Source organism: Macrosteles quadrilineatus, unplaced genomic scaffold (assembly GCF_028750875.1).
Source record: "Macrosteles quadrilineatus isolate MER2022 unplaced genomic scaffold, UCM_ALF_1.0 Scaffold_6__1_contigs__length_79288215, whole genome shotgun sequence".
NCBI classification, from domain to species: Eukaryota; Metazoa; Arthropoda; class Insecta; order Hemiptera; family Cicadellidae; genus Macrosteles; species Macrosteles quadrilineatus.
In genome coordinates, this window is record NW_026542599.1 from 7,081,277 (window position 1) to 7,093,605 (window position 12,329).

The following is a 12,329-nucleotide window of genomic DNA, read 5'->3' on the forward strand; positions in this document are numbered from 1 at the left end:
CAAATATAATACGAAAGAACCTAAGAAAATCGTTTGTATTTTTATTTTTGTTAGGATATTTAGAATAGCACCAAGTCGTGTGGGTAAATAGTCTAAATTTTGTAAACCAAACATTGACCAATAGTGTCAGTGATCAGATTTCTGATTTCCACTGTTAATGCCTCTAGATTGCCTAAAAATGCGAGTTTACAGGTATTATTTTTTTAAAATTTCCCGGGGGAGGACCCCCGGACCCCCCTCTGTCCAGGGGGGTATTCCATACCCCCCAGACCCCCCGGTTGGCGCCTTCGGGCTGGTCAAGGTTTACGCCCTAATAGAGTACCCAGTCCGCCCCTGCACCCACTGCAGTTGTGATTTTTTACTTTACACTTTACACAATCGCCATTGAAGCGCCGTCAATGAGTGGAAACCTTTTTTGTAAGCTATTGGCGACGATCATTTCAGTGTCACATCCCTATACAACACTGATTCAAGGTCTTCTTCTTTCTGGTTGTCAAAACTCAAGAAACATTTTATACTCAAAGAATTTCTGGTTCCGATTTGGACGATGTCTAGTTATTTAATTTCATTTACGGTTACACTATTAGACTATATTATTGCACTTGCGATTAATTAAATCCGTTATGTAAGAAAAACGTTTTTAATCTCACTTGGTTGGGATTTGCTTTCAAAACGTGATTCGAAATAGTTGCGGTATTTGTAAACAACATTTGTAAACATGTCATTGACAGCTAGAAAAAATAATCTTGATCCGAACAGCTGTTCGTTATTTCATAGACGATTATGTGATAAAAATTGAACGAAAATTTGACAAAAATCGCACAAAACTGCAATTTTGAACGTCCGTAATTTTATTTACAAAGTAGTGAGGCTATATTTAAATCACTAAAGACACTCTCGCCAATCCAGTGAATACATTAAAATGACTTGGATCTTGATATGTACTCTGGTTTTCACGGAGAAGATTGCGTAAAATGCCATCTTGAGTGTTACAGACAAAGGGACAGACAGACAGACAGACAGACAGACAGACAGAAATTGAGATAAGACTCGTTTCTGCTTCTTTAATGTATAAAACGTAAAAATAACTTAAAAGTATATAATTCTGAGCAATGTACAGACAAAACTCTAATTTTATTTATATAGATTAATACATTTGCAAACTTAAACCAAAATACACCCATAAACAAGCAAACTACAAAAGTTTGTCTATTATCCAATAACAGTAAGATAAATTTTAAATTTTTTTTAGTTTTCTCCGTGATCAATTACCATACACACTTCAAGATACTATGTTATAATTTTTTTAAGGTCTACTAAATGATTCAGAGATAAATTGGTTAATTCTGTTTTGAAGGTCAAAAATGAGAAAACCCAATTTTCACCATACACACTGCCGTTTCCATAGTCTGATCATGCTTGTTTGCAAACTCGTTCATAAACGGTACACGTCTGTACCAAATCTTATTGAATTTGGATAATTTTTACTCGAGTAATCACGCTAGGATGTTGTTTTGGCATCTGTGGACATAAAAACAAACAAGTAAATCGATACCGGGGTCTTACCATAAGACCTGTCATAATAACTTATCCATGAAATTTGCTAACATAAATGCAAATTGACACTGTTCCCCCTCAGGAGAAGCAGTGAATGGAGAGGTGGACCTGGCTATCAGTGATGGAGCCAACTCTGTAGGTCCGATCATCTTCAAGACCCGCAGTGAGGAGGTGACTCTGCACTTGTTGGTCAACAAGCCTCTCAATGTGTTTCCTCTGCTGAGACGTGTCGTCACCGCAGAACACCTACACGCTGAGTGTTCCGACCCCTCCAGACAGGTTAGTGGCGTGACAAAGTTGAACGGCAAATACATTGAAACACAAGAAAAGAGTTTTTAACGTAGGCTTTTGCAGCCGGTGTCATCAGAGTTCATAGTGTTTTTCGACGTGAACTGAGACTCGGTCACTGAGGATGACACTTCACAGAAAGGGCGAAACGTCTGCCAACATTGTATTAGTGTTGACCCTGAAAAACACTACCACGAACTCAAGAAAAGAGATTGATTAGATTTGAGAATCATATCTGACTTAGCTTTTTAACTCCTAACATAGTTGTATTATACGGTAAAAACTTACACCGTTTTGAGTGATGGGTTTAAAGTTAAAAAATTAAGTAGTTTTTTCTATTTATTATTCAACGTTCCTGTACCTCTCTTTCGGACAGATAAAAATATTGGCATAAATAGGTACTAATCATGTGAAATAGGTTACAATTCCACCTCATTTTTCCCAAATTGAGTACTGTCAAAAACTATTCATTTTAACGCAAAATTTTCTATTTAAAAAATCCATGATAAATTGCTAACCATAATGGTCCTCTTCATAATCTTGTTAAAGCGAACGGTTACAGAGTTACCAGAAAATCACTTTAAAAAATACTTTTTATATGGATAAAAGTGGACATTTTCAAACATTTTTAACACTTTAAAATATTTGACTTCATTATTATGGTTTTTTTATGTATACAGGATCTTTTTTTAAGCAAATTGTGACATTAGTGGCCTGTGAATGTTAATGATAAGCCCTTGAAGGAACAACAAAACCTCGCCGAGTCTCCCTCTTCTCAATAACACTACATTTAAGAAGAAAAACACATGTCAAAGCTCCGAAACAAAAAATATTACAAATTTGTCAAATTCACACCCCCCCCCCCTCCATCCAGACCTGACGCTCATAATGGTGTTACTTTTTACAACACAATACAGGGGCTATATCTAACAGTTTGGAGTCAAACATTGCTTTCACTTTAGTGTGTTTAGAGTTATAGGTCTAATTGCAACGTTCTTTGTTTATTATTTCTGTCCATCATTCTGTTTCTGTTGATCATTCTGCTATTTGCTATACAGGTTATGTTCCGAGTGAGATCACAACCCACCCTAGGACAGTTGGTGTTGGAGCCTGACAAGTCTCCTGTTCTCAACTTTACGCAGAGTGATGTGACAGAAGGTAGAGTCTCCTACCAGCACACTACACCTCAGAACCAGGTGTTCACAGAGCACGCGACCAATGACAGCTTCACGTTTGATGTGGTCGCAACTCACGCCACTCCTCTGCTTAACCAGGTAAGAATTAATATAGTGCATCAGCAAATAGCAATACACTGTGTGTTCCTTGTGTTGAAAAAGGTTTGCTGGAAAGGTAGGTTGAATTTAAAAAGAAAATATACACAAGAGGGGAAGTTATTTAGAAGTAGATTTTCAGCAAACTTTCCTGAGAAAATGAACGTCCAGGGGCTTAATGGTACTAGTAAAGTACAAACATTTTGTTCTAGTTGGTCTCTTTTTTCCGGAGAGTATATGTTGAAAAATATGATTGATGACGGAAGTTTCTTATAATACTACAAGGTTCTGGGCTGATTTTCTCAAGTTAGCTAAATATTAGGAATTGAGACGGGATTGTATTTTTAGTTCAGGATATCACGGGATGGTTATTTCCTTCCCGATTTTTGGGACTGGACGGGATTTTTTCATCATGCAAGAGAGGGTTTGTTTTAAAAATCTTGAGTAAACATTCTTACAGATAGCAATAATGACTAACCAAATCAATTAGCAGTCTTTGTGGCACTGTTATACAAAAACCAATAATGGGTAAAAACAAAAACTGTCTACTAAAAAAATTCTATTTCTAGCAATTTAACTGTGAAACATCAATTTAATTTTTTAAACACTGCACTAGCTAACCACAAACAGGTATTTAAACCAACCATAACTGCGTTTTTTTAAATCTGTAGGTTGTTAAGGCCTTATATTTTTACTATAGTTCGGCCGCTTAGAAAACGACCTGCACGCTAATGCTAAACCAATGCTGGAGGAGGTTGTTTTCTAAGCGGCCGACCTATAGTAGAAAAGCAGTATTAGTATTAGCTTTAGTAATCATATATTTTTTAATGCTTACCTAGCTCAACATCATCATAAATATAATCTGCAATCGCCATCGGGATCATGTCCTTTGTTCGTGGCCCCATCGTCAACATGTCTCATGTTCACAGTGCCTTCATCAACATTCCTCGCGATAATAATAATAGTGAACATCTTTCTGCAATTACACAGACATCATGGTCTCCTGGTTTTGCAGAACCATCTCAAACATCTCCCGTGACCCAGGATGTAGCAAAATTGCCAACGATTGGAAAGATTCCCGTTCCAAGAAAATCCGGAACAAAATGTTATCCCATCCCAATGGTTAAGAATATATTTTTTCCAAAAATGTCCTGAAATTTTGGGATCTGTCCCTTCTTACTAATATTATCTTTTCCCTTGATGCTCCGTAGTGAAATCATGAGTATTGCTTTACTATTTCATTCTGTGTATAATATTTCTCAAAATTCTAACTGTTATTTATGTGTTCTGTAATCACATAAAAAAATACTATTGTACTATTGTAATCTAATGAATGTATCCATTTTTGTTTAATAAGTAAAACTGATTGCTTGATTGACTATGTAAAGTTTCAAACAAGCTATCATTTTGTAATATATTCCAGGATTTCCAAGTGGACATTTCAGTGTGGTCGGGAGGTCTGGACGAGTTTCTAGACACAACCTACTCTCTGGAGGTGGAGGAAGGTGGTCACTCGAGCATCAACATCAACACCACTCTGATGATGAAATTCCTGTCTCAGCACGTAGGGACTCCCACCATCACGGCGAAGCTGTGGGTGCCTCCCTCACACGGCGCGGTGTGTTACCACGGCAACTGCGGTGATAATCGGACCACCTTCTCTAACTGGGAGCTCAACAACGGCTGGGTGGAGTATCACCACGATCACTCGGACACGCTACAGGACAGTGTTAGTCTCTCACTGTACCTGGAGCCTGGGGACGTTTTGTTGTGTAACATCACAGTGCCTGTCAGAGTGAGGCCGGTGAACGACCAACCCTTCCAACTCATCACGCAGGCTCCTCACGTCAAGTGTGTGCAGGGCCAACGCAGGACCGTCACCAAACTGGACTTGCTTACGGAAGATGACGACACTCCTCCGACAGAGATTGTTTACGAGATCGTCAGCGGTCCTAGTCACGGAGTGATTGCAGTCGGCGGGAATACGACTGTCGGGAGGTTCACACAGGCCGATATAGACTCTGGAAGAGTCGTTTTTGAACACTCTGGACCTTTGCAGCCTGCGTCTTTCTACTTTAGAGTTTCAGACGGTCAATTTAATCCTGCGTATACGGTGTTCAATATTGCAATTATACCTGTGACACTCAACGTGTCGGTTGTAACGCCTGTGCTGTTACAACAAGGATCAAGTGTTGCTGTAATCACCAGCAATGTTTTCCTCATCAACACTAACGGCAGGGAAGACAGTGTAGTTTACAATGTCACCAAGTCACCGTATCACGGTGTCATCTATGTAGACGACATTGCCACCAATAGATTCAAACAGAGTGATTTGAACACACGGAGAGTTATGTACATGCAAACAGACATGACTACTCACAGTGATACGTTCGAATTAGCTGCGACTTTCCCTCTTGAAGACGCTCCCGTCGTCACAGGACTCAATGTGAACATGAGTGTCGAACCACTCATAAAATTGGGAAAATTTTTTGCTACTGCAGGAAATAGAACAAAACTCACAACCGAGGCTTTAGATGCAAGTCCTCTAGCTAAGTTAACAAACTCTGATCCAACATTTAAGGTTTTGAAGAAACCAAGATTCGGGAGGTTGAAGAAGATAATTTACAGTTCAGGAGAGAAGCGAACCGTCAAAGAAAAAGAAGTGACAAGATTCACCCACGAAGAAGTGAGAAGCGGTGTTATTTACTACTGCGCTCGACGGATTCAAGAAAGTCAAACGGACAGTTTCCCGTTCCTCTTGGCAGCCTCTATTTTTCAACCCGCAATTGGAGAGATGAGGTTCGACGTTGTGTTGGACACGGGATATCCATCGACAACATTTACTCCACCAAAACCTCCCAGACTCCCCGGCCCTAAACCCCCAATAGGTCATGAAGGTGTGGAAATAGCCAGTCCCAACATGAGTGACGATTACTTGTTAGTCGTCGGGATGGTGGTGGGCACAATAATACTAGCCATCATCGTCGTGATGCTGGTGCGGTGTGGTTCTAAGCGAGCGGAGAGTTTACACAGTGCTAAGAGTGATTTGAACGCTCCTCTACCACTACCTCAACCTCCGGACGAACTACTACCCCTCTCTCCTCACCCGAAGCGTTCCGACTCTATGACGCCCGGTTCACTCCCCCAGTGTAAAGTGATCCCTCTCGGTCCGACCATGGACTCTGTGACAGGCTCGGAAACAGAACTGAACCTGCGTTATCCGTACGGAGCGGCCGACGAAGACTGGAGCAGTTACGAGGCGTCGGAAATGGGCTATTCTCAACGAGCCAACAACCCGATGCTACGACGCAACCAATACTGGGTCTGATAGTGTCCTCGACAACGCACTCACGCGTTGTCTGCCAAGACTATCACTAATGCTCATTGACTGCGACTGAATGGTGTTTGGGTTAATGTGAGTGAGGGTTCAAAGTCACACCACTTGTGAATTTGTTAGATTACTACTAAAATTAATCGTACATTTTTTACTTAATCATATGTTAGCTAAACAACACATGTGTATTCCCTTCATATTATTTTTCATCATTTGAATTAAATCCATGAAGTAAAATTTCCAAAAATGGTATCAAATACATTGAGAGGGAAGGAATGGATATACTACTTACCCAAGAAAAGAGTAGTAGGATGAATTTTACTAGAATAGAATCACACTACTTTTCTCAGAAATATCATCTTTCCTCAATGAATCCCTAAGCCAAGTGCTTTTTCTGCCAAAAAACAGTTAGAGAAAGAATTTAGTCAGCGTCAATTCACAATTGGTGTCGCTCTTAGACCTGTTTGACAGGTTTTACCAAGAAACATTGTGGACAGAGTAATGTAATCGTATTAACTAACGTGTGTTAGAAGCTGTAACTTTAAGTTTTCAGGGTACTAAACAATCAATTGATTCTTTCAGTTATATTTGTTTTGTAAATATTTGTGCTATCATTCTTATGTCTCAACTGATTCATAACACCATTGAATACCTCCTTGACTATAGTTTGAGTTTTCATGTAGTTTTTATGTCTAGAATAATTGCAGTATTACGTGTAAGATACTTTTGTAATTTCAAATTGTTTACCCCTGTGTAATTTATTTGCCAAAGAGGTATTTTGTGTCAATTACAAACTGTACAATAAGTTGATAATTTTTGTAAGTTAATGTGAAGAATTTTTAAATAAGCTGAACTTTTATTTAAGATTTCTATGAGTTTTTCTAATCAATGTTATTAAACGTATTTTAAAAACATACCAAAGAAGTTGTAGTGTACCAAAGCTAAATTAAGATTATTGTCTCTAGTTAATGATTTGGTTATTGATTATTTGTTGTTAAGAGTAATATAAAAATGTTTTATAATTATTCAGTTAGTTAATGTTACCGTTAAACTATAACATAGTGCTTTTTTAATGTGACAGATTATGTGTAGATATATATAAATACATAGGTTATTTACTGTCTTCGCAATCCTGATTTGTTATAGCACTACGGCCGTTTCGGAGATAACTCCATCGTCGTTGGGTGCGTAGTCGCACACTAAACTAAATTACTGTATTTAAATTTGTTATGAGATTTCTTAATTTTCATTGTGTCAACGCTCTAATGGTTTTGTGTCGTTTGTTGTGATTTATATGTATCATTTATTTAACCGTTGACACAATGAAAATGAAGAGATCTCGTAAAATAGTCATTTAGTTTAGTTTATGACTACGCAGAAGATGGAGTTATCTCCGAAACGGCCATAGTCCAATAACAAATCAGGATTGCAAAGACAGTAAGTACCCTATACATTTATGTAATAAACTTTTTTTATGTACTATCAAATTTTTAATTGTACAATGCTTAATGCAGTATATAATAAAAAAAACAAATGCCAAAAGTTTAATAACTATTATGTTTTCTTTTGTATTGATTGTAAATAATATATGGAGTATATTTCTTTTACAAGTCATAAAAAATGTGTTTGATAATCTTTCACTAATAGGAATCTTTTTTAGTATGTGCATTCACTTTTAAAAGTTTTAATATACACTTGCCTTTAGCTATCTAACCGATAAAGGCATTAAGAATAAACTTAATTTTATAACTTGAATTTGTTAAGTTTGTGCATTTCTAAGTCAGTCAAACTACTTTTAGCCGTTTTAATACTTTATATTATTGAAATATAATTCTTGTAGGACTGAAATCTGATTGAAAGTAGGCTTATCTATAACGTTTGTGCACCATTTTATCAATAATATTACTCGTTTTTATTACCAGAAGAGTGAGAATTACATTTTTAGTTAACTAATGTGTAATTTTTTATTGAATCTAATCACCAATAACTTCAACAATATCTTGTACTTTTTAGTTTTTCTTAGTTTTTTTGTTTTTTTATGAATTCTGTTAAGGTTTCTAAAGTTTTCTGTATAATTAAGAATTATTACTTCTAGTCCAAGCTTTGTGGAATCAACTAACTCACATTTCCGCCCGTTTCTCTAAATCCATCCAACTCTTCTTTAAAACTGCCAATCACTCTTTTACTCTTGAACAGTATTAGTTTCTATGTGCCAATATTAATCACATTGTTTCAGTAAATAATTTATTTAACTCTGATAATGCATTTTTAAATGTTGGAAACCTAGTTTAAGTACTTTATTTAAAAAATTAAGTTGAAGGAGTTTCAAACGCACACTAACCTTAGTTTTATATGTTATTAAATAAATATAAAAAGGCTGTTCAGGAAGTGAGGAATGTTTTGGAATAAAATAAAAAGTTTGTACAAGAAACAATTTACTAAAATACTTTTCTTCGTAGCTCCCAAACAAATTGATGCATTTAGCAAAGCGGTGGACAAGCTTTGGAATTCCTATGTCGTAGTATTCCACAATTTTCAAGCTCAGCGACCGGTGAAACACAATTTGATGTTCTCGTTGTAATTAAAGGCTGTGCTGCTGACCGAGTGTTTTTGGTGCATAAAACAGTCAAAAGTTACTAAAGTCTGAACTATTGGGTCGGGGGAAATTGTCCCATTTGAATGATTGAAGGAGATTGTGTGTGCAATGTTACAGATGAGGTCGGGCAATGTCGTGCAAAAAAAAAATGTTGGGTGTCAAATTAAGTTCTGTTTTGAAACTGAATTCATCATTTACGAACATAACATTAATTTATCACATTGTTTCAGAATCACTAACGATAAATTTATATATTTTAAAGTATCGCCAACAAAAACTGTATTAACGCTCCTTTCAACTGGCGGGAGTTTCAGTTGCACCTTTTTAAAATTTAATGTCGTGACAACGGACAGCACAGTGACACTTCCGCTGTGATGGCTGGACATTGAGTAGGCGAACACGTCTGTACTAGAAAGTACGCGACCAAAACGCGCCTATCAGCATCAGACAGAAACATTCCTTACTTTCTGAACAGACCTTGTACAATGTGGGTACAGAAACGCAATGCTAATACAGATAATAATAATTTTCGCAGCACAAAAATACAGGATACACTACTATATAAGAGTTACTTAAGTACCTAAGAGTTTTCCAATAAAACTTAGCTTTTAGTTTGTTGTGTGGGTAACTGCTAGGGTTTTTCAAATATTTACAGATTTAATAAATTTAATTTTTTAAAGATTAACATAATAAAACTGGTGATTTTGTTTAATTTCTCAACATGCAACAGTATTTGTTTTTAGAATTTTAGAAGCCGAGCTTATACGACAATCGTTACAGTGTGTAACTTAAATTATTGAATAATTTTGTCTCAAAGTCAAAATAATAAAATAAAAATCAAATTCCACGGTAGAAATTTTACTGAACCGAGTGAGTAAGGGGGTTACATAATAAATAAAATGACTTATGTTTATATTTGACCTAGAATATAATATTTTGAAACAACAAGTATTCCCATCTTTAATGTTTGAAAGCACTATTCACTTTTCTATTTTTGAGCGGAGTGAAAAAACTTCCTGGTAAACAATAATGATTCAAATTTAGACTTATAGCAATTTTCAACCAATAATATCTTACATTTTTTCTTAATCCATTTAATAAATGCATACATTGCAAAATGAGGTACTTAACGTTTTATTGGCATATGTCAATTAATATAGTTCTAGAAACCAATATGGCTACCTCAAAAATAAATTTTTCTATTTTTGTATTTTTATTTATGGTTAGCTTTTTTATAGTTTATCCGTTTTCAGATAATGACCTAAGTCCACACACAGAGATGTAAGGTACAGGAAAACTTACTTTTGGGACGATCATGCACTTTCAGCTGTATGTTGTGCTGGAAATATACTTGTGTCGAGCCGGGAAGAGTCTGGGTGGGGAGCACCCTGTACAGGGCACAGTGTCTTCCTCCACCGTGAGCGTTCTAGTACATGAGGGCGATAGGGTGGTGTTGGACTTTGCCCTAGACACCAGCAATAGTGCTAGACACCACTTAAGCGTACCATTGAATGTTTCCTCTTACCTTACTTCTCTGTGGTCTACAGTATTATGTGTAATGGGTTACAAATAAGCTCAAGGGGTCAAGACTATTGAAACCCTGAAAGGATATTTTTTCACTTGTTTAGTGAAATCACAACATGCTTTACAGTAGAGATAAGTACGTAGGTTAGTGAATATTGTTAATTTTAGCAAATTAGAGTTTTATATTGTCTGATCTTTAGGGTGTGAATATAAATAAATTAACTCAGTGCAGAGCTTCTTGCGGAGTTCTGTGCTAATACTTGTTCATTTTGGGGTTTTATTCACCCTATTTTATTTCAACATATTCTGATTCTTTGGTCACCCAGAAGTATACATTTCTATTCTACAACTAATAATTGAACTAGGCCTAATAATTGTCTAGGTAGCCGAAGCTTATCTTTTATTATGAAGGTTCCTAGAACAATCAAGCTATGTAACAAAAACTCTATTATAAAGTAGTGACAAGATCAGGGATTGGTTTATTCTAATTTTTAATCGGACATTATGGTAAAAATATGTCAGTAGACAGAAATGTAAAATCTGTGTCTGAAATTCTTGCATTGAACCCTCATATACACTCTTTTTAACATTCCCAACTAAATAGTTACTGTTTTTAAATTAAATGCTTTAGGTGAGAGGTATTATTCATTTGCAAACCAGAATCATGTCAGACTTGATTCCATGAATGGTTATGCGTGATATCGCGGATTTAACTTGACAAATATAATGGTGAGTGAAGCCCAAATACAATTTTCATAAACAGTTACTATACATAAGACAAAACAATGTCCCTAACCAAACTTAGAGCTAAAAAAAGCCAATGACCAACCATAATTATTTTTATTTATAAAGTTTCAAATTGGACTGGGGTTCACTTTGATTCTTAATCAAGTTTTCAGAATTAGTTCAGTTGTGGAGCACTTTTGGAGTTTGACTTTGTGGACCTTTACCCCCACATCTTGTATTTACTACTTCACTACCGAATGAGTTGTAAATTTGTCAGATAATCCACACCTTGTTTGATGACATGCTTGTCAACATTTACTGGCAATGATAAGCAAACATATGTCCTCTAATCAGCTGAGTTGTCAAAGAAATTAGGATACAGCAATCAACCGTATTGCATCACCTGAGAACATCATTTTTTTATGTCCCAACTTCATCATCAGGAACTGTTTGACAAATTACTTTAGGTTTAGGATAGTCCTAAAGGGTCATGTCATTATCACATTGATAAAACCCATTGGCGGGATTTGAAGACCTCGAGCTTCGAAGCCTGTTAGCTTTATACCACTAGACCAGCTCGCTCCCTGAGTACATCATTGATGGCTTTTAGCCATATGATAATGCCGAAATATGGTGGCTTGTTAACTTTCGATCCAAATACCATCATTATAATTATTATTATTAATAATAAACCGTATCAGCAATCTGATAAATACTTCCTCCCAACTTAAACAGCAATAGGGGTTGTACCGTTTATTGAAAAGGACTAAAACATATTAATTTTTCATCATAATCTTTATGGCTGTTTTTGTAAAACATTATTTTTCTGTTATTTAATGGCTTTTAAAAAATTAAATCACTGTGAGAAACCAAAATTTCAAAAATAAAAAAAGACCAATATATTAGATTATTTTCTACAAAATCGGACCACAGGTGTGGTTTGTAGCTCTATGCACATCCCTTCACTCCAAAAACCACTTTGGGGGTTCAGGGGGACCCAAAACGGATAATTATGTCCAGCCAAAACAAAATC

The 12,329-nt window shown here is 36.2% G+C and overlaps 1 protein-coding gene across 1 annotated transcript in view; it reads left to right on the plus strand.

Annotated features, from left to right (window-relative positions):
- The window catches only part of LOC128996616 (chondroitin sulfate proteoglycan 4), a 57,865-nt gene extending 50,325 nt beyond the window's left edge, over positions 1 to 7,540 (plus strand). The window contains exons 28-30 of the mRNA XM_054422021.1: positions 1,640 to 1,836; positions 2,904 to 3,119; positions 4,540 to 7,540. Of these exons, the coding sequence (XP_054277996.1) occupies positions 1,640 to 1,836; positions 2,904 to 3,119; positions 4,540 to 6,444 (2,318 nt within the window). The 3' untranslated portion in view covers positions 6,445 to 7,540. The remainder of the gene's footprint in view (positions 1 to 1,639; positions 1,837 to 2,903; positions 3,120 to 4,539) is intronic.
- Positions 7,541 to 12,329: the final 4,789 nt, after the last annotated feature.